This window comes from Onychomys torridus, chromosome 4 (genome assembly GCF_903995425.1).
Source record: "Onychomys torridus chromosome 4, mOncTor1.1, whole genome shotgun sequence".
NCBI classification, from domain to species: domain Eukaryota; kingdom Metazoa; phylum Chordata; class Mammalia; order Rodentia; family Cricetidae; genus Onychomys; species Onychomys torridus.
In genome coordinates, this window is record NC_050446.1 from 99,480,141 (window position 1) to 99,493,464 (window position 13,324).

A 13,324-nucleotide genomic window follows, 5' to 3' on the forward strand; every position below is an offset into this window, starting at 1 on the left:
ATTCAATCTGAGGCTTTATGATTTAATGAATTCCCTTAGGAGAAGTAGTAATTTTAGGTCTTCATTAGTTATATATTATAATGGTGCCTCACAACACAGATTAGCAGGGAAGATAAATCAAAATGCTGATGAGAAAGGGAAGGCTCGTGTGGAGACTTGGGAGATGTAGTGCCCAAAAAAGAAAGGTGAGGGAAGCCGAGACTACCCTTTCCCTACTTCATTCCTTTGCTCTGATTAATTATATGAAACTATTAAGATGTCAAGATAATTCAAGAATTCTAGTGGGAAATCCAAGAAATTATTAAGGAAGTGGTTGTTCCATTTTTCCAAGCTTTCTATTTTTCTTAACTTTCTCTTCTTTCCTTTGAGGGGTTCTGGGCTCACATGCTTCTTGCATTGGCCAATTCTCATGTTTTCTTTACTTTCAGACCCCAGTGCATTGTCTTAACAGGGGGACCCATGGCAAGACCTGCTCTCTTGGATATAACCCATGCCTTTACCAAGAACAGCGGCCTCTGTATCTGCTGCGAAGTCTTTGTGGTAAGAGTTGCATCATCCAAAGGAAGTGCTCACCCAAGGGAAGTGCTCACCCCAGGGAAGTGCTCACCCAAGGGAAGTGCTCACCCAAGGAAATGCTCACCCAAGGAAGTGCTCACCCAAGGAAGTGCTCACCCAAGGGAAGTGCTCACCCAAGGAAATGCTCACCCAAGGAAGTGCTCACTCAAGGGAAGTGATCACCCCAGGGAAGTGCTCACCCAAGGGAAGTGATCACCCCAGGGAAGTGCTCACCCAAGGGAAGTGATCACCCCAGGGAAGTGCTCACCCAAGGGAAGTGCTCACCCAAGGAAATGCTCACCCAAGGAAGTGCTCACTCAAGGGAAGTGATCACCCCAGGGAAGTGCTCACCCAAGGAAGTGCTCACCCAAGGAAGTGCTCACTCAAGGGAAGTGATCACCCAAGGGAAGTGCTCACCCAAGGAAGTGCTCACTCAAGGGAAGTGCTCACTCAAGGGAAGTGATCACTCAAGGGAAGTACTCACCCAAGGAAGTGCTCACTCAAGGGAAGTGCTCACCCAGGGAAGTGCTCACCCCAGGGTAGTGCTCACCCAAGGGAACTGTTCACCCAGGGAAGTGCTCACCTTGGGCTATTTTAGGTACCACAGAAGATATCTACAATAGAAAATTGACAGAACAGCTTGAACAAGAGTTCTCCTCCTTGATTCAGGACTAGCAGAAAAAGTAATCATGACTTTAAATGGATAGATGAAATTATTTCTGATTTCTTAGGAGGCCAACTAAAAGTGATAGGTATTTTTAACCAATGGCCTTTGAGTCAAAAAGAACTGAGCTGGCTCAGAGATAAAATAAAGGTATCTGGGTTGATAACTGTTTAAATCAAAAGGGTGGGAAGGACTAGACCAGAATACTCACTAGTTAGTCTACGGAAGCCAATGAGAAGGAACCAGACATAATGGCCTTAAATAGCCACCCATGGAATGTAGATTAAATGTTTGGATAATTGTGATGACACTGCAGATACCTGGGGAATTAAGCTAAGCTTTCCGTGACTTTGTCAGAGTTGAGAGACTTCCCTATTGTTCAGGGATATGTGTGGGATTGACAAGTGACTGGAGGCTTTCAGAGTAGATGCTAAAAAGTCAACAGTAATTATTTACCAATTCTCCAGATGGAGAGAAAGCATCGAAATTAGAATAAAAATGTACATCTAAATCCTCCATACTGTCCTACCTCTGTGTGTACTCTCATCTCCCTCTCTCCTCTCATTCTGTCTCATGCTTTCTCTGTGTCCCTCTCAGTTTAAATCTTCATCAATACATTTTTACATGACGAAATACTTAGATATTCTTCAAAGCATTTTTCCAGTTTCTTACTTGATCTGCAAGCATGTAAGACACAGAAAACAAAGAAACCCTTATTTCTATTTTACTAACTAGGAAAACGAGACAGGAAAATTAAATCATGTACTGGACCATCCTGACAAAAAAAATGGCGATTGGGATGTCAGTGGAGGCCTCCCAGGGTGCCTCTTATTAGGCCAAGAAGAAGACTGCTTGATCCCTGGGAGAGCTGTCACAATCAAAGACCACTGTTTACACTTCCAGGATCTGCCGAGGAACAAGTCAATTCTACAATGATGCAGTGGTCTAATTTACCACATTGCATCCTGAGAAACACTCAAACATCTTTTAAACTTAGCAATATCCTGAATGCTATGAAAGTTGGCCACATTCTCTTTCCTTTCTGTGCTTAGACTTCAGTAACTCAAACAATATTACTAAATGCAGTTATCCAGTAGGGGGTGGAGAGAGCTACTGAATAGGGAAGACTGACAGGTTAAGTTATGGCCAACTGTGACTCCAGAGAATTTGTTAAAAACTGATCAAGAGCCTTCTTCTCTTATTATCAACTTTAGTGCCCTGGATTAGTGGATTTCATTTTGACCAATATAATATAGGAACCGGTTTTGATGGAATAAGCAGTTTGGGGTGTTTTTCTTCTCTAGCAATTTAGAGAAAATTTGGTTTAGCAAGCAATAAAATATCTTCAGGACTGGAGAAATGAACAAGAAATATAAACAGTCATATATTGGCAAGGGAGTAAAGGTCTTCCATAGAGACAAGAAACCCTGTTTTTAATTAACCCTTAGATTCTTTAACTGCAAAAAGGACTACGGTCCTAGTAGACCCTTTCATTTGAAGTAAGTGTGTGATCTGGTACTTCCACACATATGCTGGGCAACACTTCACGTTACTGTGCTGATGTCTCTGTGAAAGACCCATGAATCCTACTCCCCCATGCTGAAATTCTCTTGGGATCAGAAAACAGTTACTGCATCAATTAAAGACGTCCCGGTTAGTTACTTCTTATGAACTCCTGAGGCTGTGGATGCTGTCAAAATTTTCAGATGAAAGCTCAGTTGTCAATCATCTTTCCAAGGTAACAGATGGAAAGGGATGCATACCACTGGAATTTTATTTCCCCAAAGTATACTGATGATAGTTAAGCCAGCCTTGTGGAAATGTTAAGTAGCAATGATGGAAAGGGAACTACAATTTTGTTTTCAACTCTAAGAAGCTGGTTCCCCTGGGTCGTTGAAACTAACAATCAAGTTTGGAATCACTGTTTTGCCACTTACTAGCTTTGATTATCTTACACATTTAGTTTAGTCTCTCTGAATAAAAAAAAAAATAACCTGTTTTAGGGCCATTGTGAGAATTATACCTGCTCTCAAGCACTATTTTGTGTCTGTCAAATAGTGAATACTGAATTAACTTTATTTGTTGTTATTGGTAATGTTGTTGATGTTATTATTGGGGGAGTATGATAGTTGCTATTTTTATTCCTGAAATAGGTGGTCTTCAACAAAACCCAGACACCCTCAAGTCCAGATGGTGGATTTGTTGGACCGCTATTCCCCTAACTCATAGTCAGCTGTTGGAGCTCCCCTTTCTATCCCTCCCTCCCCTTATCTTTTTCTTATTCAGCCTCAAAATTTCAGCTAAGAGAACTAAACTCTTCATGTCAGTGAACCTCTGTCAAGATGTTAATAAAATAATGACATGATCAAATATAAGAAATGACCTAAGAATGGGCACTAGAATATATGTGAGATGGTTCGTGGCCCAAATCAAAAAAAGGGAGAAATTAGCCTTCTGGTAGTTCCAATCAGAGAAGCAAAGAAAGCAAGTCATGAGACTCTCAACATATATATAAGTTGATATACAAATACACACATTTTTCAAAGTTTCATTATTCAGATTGGGGAATTAATTCATGTGCTCATGTTTGGGAATGCTGACTGAAGTTAATCTCAATAATATATTAATTGAATGATAAAATCCATTTTTGTGATAATGACATATTTGAATATTGGTTAATTATATTCTAGGATATCTCCCCTCCTGTTAGTTGGCTTTAGCCTTCTTACATTTGCATTATAGTCTAGCTTCATATTAATAAGTATGCTGCAAGGACATCATAATCCCTTTTAGCAAAAAGAGATTCTGTGTGAAATATTTTTATGACTTTTCAGCATGGCAAATTCAGTCATTAAAAGAAATCTCTCTGTAACAATTAATGTTTAATCCAGATCTTTGTAATACTAACAGACATATGTTAGACTATATTTCTTTAAGTAAGGGCCATTTTCCCCAGGAGCTTAAAATCATTGCAGGGTAGCTTAGAACTCTGATGGTCTAACATCTTTCTCAGCTGTTGGTTGTTCCTCTATCTGATGGTTGTCATCAACATTAAATGACCTTCAACACAATATTCTTTCCTCCTCTTGTAGTGGGTGAAGCCTTGAATGCCCAAGGAAGGGCTGGTAGTTTAAAATGCACTGCCATCCTGGAGTCCTGAGAGAAACTTCCCCCATACTAGCATATCTTACTTAGGTCCCTGTCCTCTGGGTCAATAACCTTCCTCCTGATGTTTTACCTTCTCTATCTGTGTTGAAGGGACTTGCTTTTTGACTAATGAAAGGCAATTAAATTGTTTGGAATATTGATAACTTCTAGAACATATGCTGGCAAACAGCTAACTATAAAAAGAACTTAATCCAATTTAAACAGAATAATAAAATGGAAGGGGCCTCAAAGCTCAACTATTGCTGTATGATAGAAATGTAATATGTGCTGCATGTATAATTCAAAATCTTCTAGTTGCCAATTAAAAATACAAAAAGACAGATCAAGTTATTTTTAATAATTTCACTTATTTAACTCAACTATGTCCAAAATGTTATTTCAGTGTGCAACCAGCACAAATGCTAATGAGATTTATTTTACATGTGTTTGTGTACTAAGACTTCCAGGATATCTCATATGAACTACATTTCAAAGGCTCTATGGCAACCTGTGGGTAAGAGATGTTATACTGGGCAGTGATGACCTAGAAATTGCCTTATTTGTATAAGTACATTTGCCCTCAAGAAAGGACACCAGTAGTATCAGTAAATCAGTCCAGAGCCACATTTAAACCCAGCACTCTGACTCCCAGCTCAGGGACAGTCCAGTGGCGGCAGAGCAAACATCATAGACACGTGATCTTTTGTTCCCACCAAAGTTAATGAATGAGGAGGAACGTTAACTTGCCCAATCATAGATGTATAAATGCAGAGAAAGAGTGGTATGAAGGAATTCTTACTACACCAAGAAGCAGGGCTTAGGTCCGATAGAACTGTCAGTATGTGTGGTTTGTGGCAGAACTGGCAGCTCATCATGTGCTGGCTCCCAAGAGCTATGTCTGTTTCTTGAAATCAGGATCTAACTGAGATTTCTTTAAGGTTCATAAACATGGCTCTCACTGTTGAATCACAGGTTGATTGTGAATTCATCCCGAGCCTCTTCAATCAAATTCTGAGTGTTTTCCCTGTGTGCCACCACGCCCTTGGCCTTTCTTTCCATTCTGTACACAAGGCAGTTGTTTAAGTAGGTGTTATTAAGCCTGGATTTGGGGTTGAAAATGAATCATGTGAGCAGCATAGGTCCTCTACAAGGTTCTGGGCAAACCCCATTTAAGGAGGTACTTTTCCCTCAATCCTGTCTCTTCATTCAATGAGACTTAACTGGCTGGTTTTGTCACTTGGAAAACAAAAGTAGTGTGATGCATAACAGCGAGACTTCTAACTCATATTTCATTGCCTCATACAGGGACCTCGCAAGCTGTGTGTGAAGGAGATGAACAGCGGCATGGCAAAAAAACAGGCCTGGCTTATAAAGAACAAAATCAAAGCTTTTTATGCTGCAGTAGCAGCAGACTGCTTCAGAGATGGTGTCCGGAGTCTCCTTCAGGTAAGGTAGGCACTGAGAGAGTGAGCCCAAAGGCAGAAGGCAGTGTGTCCAGTGGTGAAGCTCCCCAAACCAGTGGCTAGAGTTAGGCTACTCACCAGGGAAGCATCAGAGATGCTGGTCAGGGAATGCATTTCAAATTCCTTGGGATAGGCAAAAGCCGAGGTTCTGTTACATTGAACTAGGAATGATCCACTGGAAACAGAAAATGAGTTTGCCTTTGACTACCAGCACCATTCTGCCCCCACACTCATTGAAATGCAAATTTGTTCTGGTGGTTGAGGACATTCAGGATCCTATTAAAACCTCAAACTCTGTGTCTTTTACAGCAGGTAGCAGTGGTCCAGGCAGTCACTCTTTCTCTTTTTTCTTTCACGAATGATGGGTGGGCAGCTGCTAGATTCCACTAATAAATGCATGTGGATCGGGGCGGAAAAATCTCTCCAGCCTTGGGAATTATTTCCAGAATATTAAATAAATGTGATCATCTCTACAGCTCCATGATGGGGTCTGCAGTTTTCTGTCTCTCCCTCCTTCTTTCCTTTGCCCTTCCTTCTACTTCCACAGTGGTGGCAGAAACTTGTTCCTCAGTCCTCATCTCTGTAAAAGTACAAAAAAGAATAAGTTAAAACCATCCAAGAGACCCTCTGAATATAGCACTTGTGTTATTTCAAAATATTGACCCAGAGACCACAAAAATGTTAGATGGCATACAGAGGAAGGCAACAAATAGTCATTTGGCTCTGAACTTGCAGCGTTCCAACCTCTCCACATCCTGGATTCAGTTGGTCAGCCTTTGCAGTCACAACTTCTTTCCAGGAATTCTACAATAATAACCTGTCCGGCAAGATACCCCACTTGTGTAACAGTGGCATGACTGTTATGGAGATAACTAACCACTTTTTGATTAGATGTGAGGCCTGCTCCACAAAGGGAACTCACAACTTTTAATGCAAACCTGGTCTAGAGCCTGTGAGTAGGGAGGTCATAGATCCCAGAGGAGAGACTGCTGTTCCTGTTTTACTAAATAGACATGACATTTATAGCCATGGATTAGTGCTGGTCCCACCTTCATCCGAGAAGCTTCTTTTTGCAACGAGTGTTACTTAATGTTGAGACTCACAACTAGCCAAGGTATGAAGAATAAATGATTGTGGAGTACTGAACTCTAAAGGGGTTATCAATATCATCCCTTCCAAGGCTCAAGAACATCATGGAAGAGGGGGACAAAGAATGTAAGGGTCAGGGGCTGGGGCTACCATGAAACAGTGTCTTCTGGACATGACACAGGCATCACACCCATAAACTCATTACAGCTGCACAAACCTATAAAAAAATTGGACCTGTAACCATTTCATCATGCATAGGGGAGGGGACTCATGACACCTCATCCCTTACAGAGGGACTATGAACAATTTACAGGTGCTGGGGGAAGGATGCCATTGTCTTCAGTGGTATATCCACTGATAAGTTGACTGTGTACCAGCTAATAACCTCACATATATTCATGGTCATGCAACTGAGCACAGTTAAACTCAGTGGGCTAAGAAGAAGGCCATCAAAATAGGTGGTGGCTTGTTAGGGAAAAAAGGCTTCAGCAGGAGTCAAGGAGCAGAGAGGGGGTGAGGAGGAATGAAAAAGCCCAGGATTCAGCATAGACATGAATAAATTTGTCTAATTTTTTTAAATAATGAAAGAGTCATGAAAATAGGAAGTAAAGAAATATACAAATAAATGTAAAAAAAATTGAACATACAGATTCACATGACACATTTACCAAATATGTGGATGGACAAGCTCATGTTGGCCATCTCTGATTGTGCCTATGTCCTTCTACTTAAGACTGTGTCCTTTAGAATGGCTGGTGCTGGTCATTTCTTTAGTATCTTCATGACCCAGGTGACCTTCCTTCACTAGCAGCTCTCCTTATCAATGTCAATGTCCAGTTAAATTTGAAGAATCAGAATAAATGCCACCTCTCCATGAAGCTGTGAGCCGTCAGCTGGAGAACAAGTCTCCCTTGTGCCTCCTCTGCTGCGTTTATTCTTGTGTTACACCTGCTTGTGTGTATCTTGTCTCCTCCACATCATTCCAAGCTCCTATCACAAGTGCCTCAGACATCACTTTGCAATTAATACGGACTTGGTAATATTACCACATTAAATCTGATTAACTAGAAGCCATATCCTGTCATCTAAAAATGACTGAAATTTTTTGTATGAAATATAGTAGCTAAGGACACACACTATCATGCAAGAGCATTCTGTTAGGGAAGCAGAGCTCAGTCATTCTTCAGCAAATAATATTAGGAAGTTTTCAATGGTCCTGGTATACCAAGATCTCCAAAACATGGATTTTATTGTTGATGACATTTTGGACATCATAGGTGGAAATGAGTTCTGAACCTCTAAGTTATAACATGCACATTGACAGTTAAGCCAACCCTTACTTGATTTTAAATTATTGAACCATTTTAATGAGTGTGTCAGAAGTAATGCAAATGACTGCTAATTTAGCAAAGCTACATTCCTGTCATCTAAAATCCATTTATGGCTGAGATGATTTAGAACTGATCTTCCTATTTTATGCTTGGGTACAGGCATGAAGGACATACATTAAGATGTAATCTAATCTTCAGAACATTACTTCAGTGTTCTTTGACATCATTTTCCATTTGCAGTAGTATTTTATCAGCATGGTGAGGATTGCTCATGTGTTTATGTCCTCTGTTTAGGCCTCGGGCTTGGGGAGAATGAAGCCAAACACTCTAGTGATTGGATATAAAAAAAACTGGAGGAAAGCTCCCTTGTCAGAGATTGAGAACTACGTGGGAATCATCCAGTAAGTGATGGCTTTCAGAACGAGCCCTTGTTTATAATGTACTAACAAGGGCAGCCTACAACCTATACGTACAAAGCTCTCTTACATCAGATTCAGTGCTGGAGAAGGACACGTTCTCCTGGTCCTATAAATTCTTTACCAAAGTGGTCAAATAAAACCCCACACCACCAATAAGAAGTGGAAGGAGGAGTTGGAGTATCAGAGGAGGTGGGGTGGGGTGATATTGGAGTCAAGAAAAGGCAAATGTTAAGGTATATAGGTCACCCAGGCATATAATGTAAGGCATAACCTAAAAGTCTATATACTAGATTGAAGGCAAAGGACAGGTAGATGGGGAGGAAATTCTCTCTGAAAACTTTTGGACCCCTGCGTTGGCTGTTATGCCAACAAACTGGGTGGAGAAAGAAACACAAAGGGAGATAAGATATAATCTTATATATCTATCTTACATAACATATATAAGATATAAGAACTGTGTACATCCTCCCCGTCTGTTATTTGATGTAGTATCCCTGTGATCAGCCTTCCCATCATCCTAAACATTCAATTCCAAGGATCAAAATGATTGAGCTTAGTTACATCAAACTGAGGAAGTCCCTGGCTTTTATAACACATTAGCAATTGGTCTTCTTGGTAGTCAGATTCAATGTTAACTAAGGTGATCCAAGTTGCACTAGAATAAAATTGAATAATTCCACCACCAAAGAGAAAGCAGGAGGAAGGGAGCCACACACTGTGAATGCTGGGCTACAGTTACAATCACATAGTGTCTTACTAGACTCCTTTGAGTAAAAGGTTTTAAATGTCTGTACTACAAGTATGGTTGGTTTCCCTTAAAAATCTGTTTTACTTTTGATGGCAACTTGGACATCTAATGCATATCTTATGTGCCCAAATCAAAATGGACCAGGCTAGAGTGTCCATAAAAGACTCTACTATAAAGTCCTACCTTGCCTTTCTAGCTCCTAGAAACTGCCTATGAGTGGATGTGGCTGGTGACCTTCTTTCTCCATCTCCAACCCAGCAACAGCCACATCACACAGACCTCTTCTGTCTTTCAACTTTATTTTCAAGCCCCTTGTCACTATATCTGGCTCAGGTAGATGTTGTAGGATACTCTCCCCACCTCAAAGCTCTTGTCCTCGTCATAAATGCAAAGGCCCTTTTGTCTTGTGAGGAAATATATTCATAGGTTTGGGGAATTAAGATGTCCTTTAAAGCCCATCAATCTGCCCATAAAAGAATCAACATCTTTTTTGTGAAACTAATTGTCTAGTTTTTCATAATCAAGTTTAAATAGAAACAATATTTGTTTATATAAATTCTATGTTAGAATACACCTATTTTGCAAAGTGAAGATGATTTACATTTTGAATTTTGAGTGGAACTTCTTCATATTATTCCCTGAAAGTTTAGGTCGACTTCTTATTGGAAGCTTGTTGCTTATGGTGACCGTCACAGACTATATCAATGATACTGTGGAGGGTGGCCTGACCAATCAGTCACACTAGAATGATGCTGCAGAGGGTGGCCTGGCCATAAAGAATTCTGGGTCTCAATTCTGCAGATGAGCCAACAAGGGAACTTCCAGAAGGAAACACTTAGTTAATGCAAATAAGTGATAGGCTTGCTTTCAGATTTATTACATGTACAACAGGAGCTGAGATAAACCAAAGAGCTTCTCCTTCTAGTGTACAGCTTTAATCTCCTTAGGCCGAGGCAGAGAAGGCATTAGAGCCTCTGCAAGTACACAGGATTTCCAGGGGAAAGCACTGCTCTGTGCAGTGTCTGTAACAAAAGTTCCTAGAAGAAACTGGAAACCATTCTGTTTGCTTGTTGATAGCGTTTCAACTGTGTAGGCCTGGCTGTCTGGAAGTCACTATGTAGAGCCGATTGACCCACCCACCTGGGCCTCCCAATTGCTGTACTGGAGATGTTTAAAACCATGAACTTGGTGTCCAATGTCACTGGAGATGTCTTCCAAGTGGCAGAGAAAGAAAGTGGCTAGTTTCAAAAGATTTTGCAATCTATAAATGTTTCATTCTAAATATATCAGATTGTTTTGATCTAATAATAGATTTATTAAAGTATGTAGAGAGCACCTAATCAAAAATATCTAGCTGGTGCAACTATTAGAACAAATCAACTTCACAGTGAATCATCCATTTACCTCTACCCAGAATTTATTTTTTAAAGACACAAAGGAAGAAAAAACAAACTCAAAGAAGACATCAGCTCTTAGCTGTATTCTAAAGTGAATTTTAATAGCTTCATGATATCAAAATCCTAGAGACAAGTTTACTATTTACCCGGTGTGAAGGTTGAAGAAAACTCTGGAAACACTTAAGGTGTTGCTTCCCCTTTCAGCGATGCCTTTGACTTTGAGATCGGTGTGGTTATCGTCAGAATCAGCCAGGGGTTTGACATTTCTCCAGTTCTCCAGGTACAAGGTAAGTATTGTCCTTATCCACTCGACAGATGGTGAATTGTTCTAGGCTGTGGGCTCAGAACAATGTTCAATATGGACAAACTGATCCTCCCTCAGCCCATGGTATATGTGTGCACTCCACGTGTGCTTTCCCGTGGCTAACACAAGTGGCCTTTGTCCTGGTAATTAGAGACATATACTAACTCAGGGTAGTCAATGATTTTTCTTACTGTAATTCCACAAAGCCAACACTGAGGCAAATGAACACCTTCGGTAAAGTAGCCTGACAAATTTTCCCCCAAGGAGAAGCATGTATTTTGCTTTCAGGTGACGGAGAACTGGTTTGTAGCTGACATGGAAATGAACCTGAATGAGTCATGTCTGTGAATCACTAAGTAACGCACAGGCAGAGACACTTGTTCTGATCGGTACCTGGTGCTTCACTCTACAGAATTTGGTAGAGTTGTTAAGTCTTCAAATTTAAATATATCCTCTTGGTATAGGAAGTAAGGAGAGCCTATAAGAAGAGTTTCTGAAAGATTTGGAGAGAACACAAGTCCTTCTCTTCAGCTGAGCTTCTCTACTGAGTCCTCTAATGACACTAAGACAAGGAGATATATTGGGATGCCTATTGTATAGCATGCAGAGTGCAGGTGAAGATATTAGTATTAATGATAATATGATATTAATAAGCCCGGTTTCTATACTTAAGAAACTGGCACTAAGTAGGGAAATGGATAGTAGTGTGATCGTTATGTATGAGTAAGAAATTATGGTAAAGAAGGGGCATCTAATTCCAAAGAGGCTTTCTGGAAGAAATATGGTTTGAAGTTGTGGTGGTTTGGAAGAAAATGGCCACCAAAGGGAGTGGCACTATTAGGAGGTGTGGCCCTATTGGAGGAAGTGTGTCACTGTGGGGGCAGGCTTTGAGATCTCTTTTACTCAAGCTTCCTTCAGTGTAGCTGTCATTTGACTTCCTGTTGCCTGCAAGATGTAGGACTCTCAACTATTTCTCCAATCCCATGTCTTCCTGTCTGCTGCCATGCTTCCCGTTATGATAATAATGGAATGAAACTCTGAAACTGTCAGCGAGCCATCCTCAATTAAGTGTTTTCCTTTTTCGAGGCCAGCCTGGGCTACAAAGTGAGTTCCAGGAAAGGTGCAAGGCTACACAGAGAAACCCTGTCTTGAAAAACAAAAAATAAACAAACAAACAAAAAAAAAGTTTTCACTTATAAGAGTTGCCATGGGTCATGGTGTCTCTTCACATAAATAAGAACCCTAAGACAGAGGTCTAGTGGGTGAGTAGGAGTTAAGTAAGTACTGTTGAGGGACAGAAGAGTAAAGAGACTTGAGAACAAACATCTCTTCGCAGAGATGAGCATGAAGAAAGGCTAAGATGAGGAACTGGAATGGGTGGGTGTGTGCACAGCCAGAGCGGATTAGAACCACTGAAGGGGAAAGTATGAAGCAGGCAATACTGAGGGTTTCCCAAGCTGCTTCTGCCATACTCAAAGGGTGGATTGTAGTCTGCCACCAATGAGAACCCTCAGAAGGACGTAAGTCACGGTATAACGGTCAAACTTGGCTTATAAAGTCCATACTATTTCAGTCACTTGGGGCATGACTCAAAGAAGCCCAGAATGGGGGGATGTCACTTTTTCTCTCATATGTGAGATCTAGATTTAAGTATATATATACTCACACACACACACACACACACACACACACACAACACACACAAGTGTGTGTGTGTGTGTGTGTGTGTGTGTGTGTGTGTGTGTGTGACATGAAAGCAGCATAGGGTATATTTGGAAAGAGAAAGGGGACTGGTGAGAGGGTATAACACAGACAGCAGAAGGTAGCCGGGGGTGGGGGGAATAAATATGAGGAAGACACAATAATATATATGTATGAAAATGTCAAAAGAAACCCAATATTTTGTAGGCTAAGGAGTTAATTTTTAGAATTCAAGAGTGGAGAGATACATACAAACGTTCTAGGAGTGAGTGTTGATGATTCTAATGTGCTTTAAAATATTCCACCATGGAAAAGGAGTGTAAAATGTGTACTTGAAAAAGATTTCTACAATAATGGAAGCAAGGGGAGGTGACAGCCCAAGCTTGGAAAACTCCTTCGGGGATGAAGAGAGAAAAGCAGAGTGGAGAAGTGTTTGGGGGCATAAAGAGCAGCATTGGAGGTTGATTGAATATATAAGATGCAGGACAGGGAGCTGTGAAGAAAAA

General features: G+C 40.6%; 1 protein-coding gene across 1 annotated transcript in view; it reads left to right on the forward strand.

Annotated features, from left to right (window-relative positions):
• Positions 1 to 13,324, forward strand: part of Slc12a1 (solute carrier family 12 member 1) — an 80,122-nt gene that overhangs the window by 45,060 nt on the left and 21,738 nt on the right. Inside the window, exons 17-20 of the mRNA XM_036185040.1 lie at positions 429 to 540; positions 5,672 to 5,812; positions 8,544 to 8,650; positions 11,018 to 11,100. Of these exons, the coding sequence (XP_036040933.1) occupies positions 429 to 540; positions 5,672 to 5,812; positions 8,544 to 8,650; positions 11,018 to 11,100 (443 nt within the window). The remainder of the gene's footprint in view (positions 1 to 428; positions 541 to 5,671; positions 5,813 to 8,543; positions 8,651 to 11,017; positions 11,101 to 13,324) is intronic.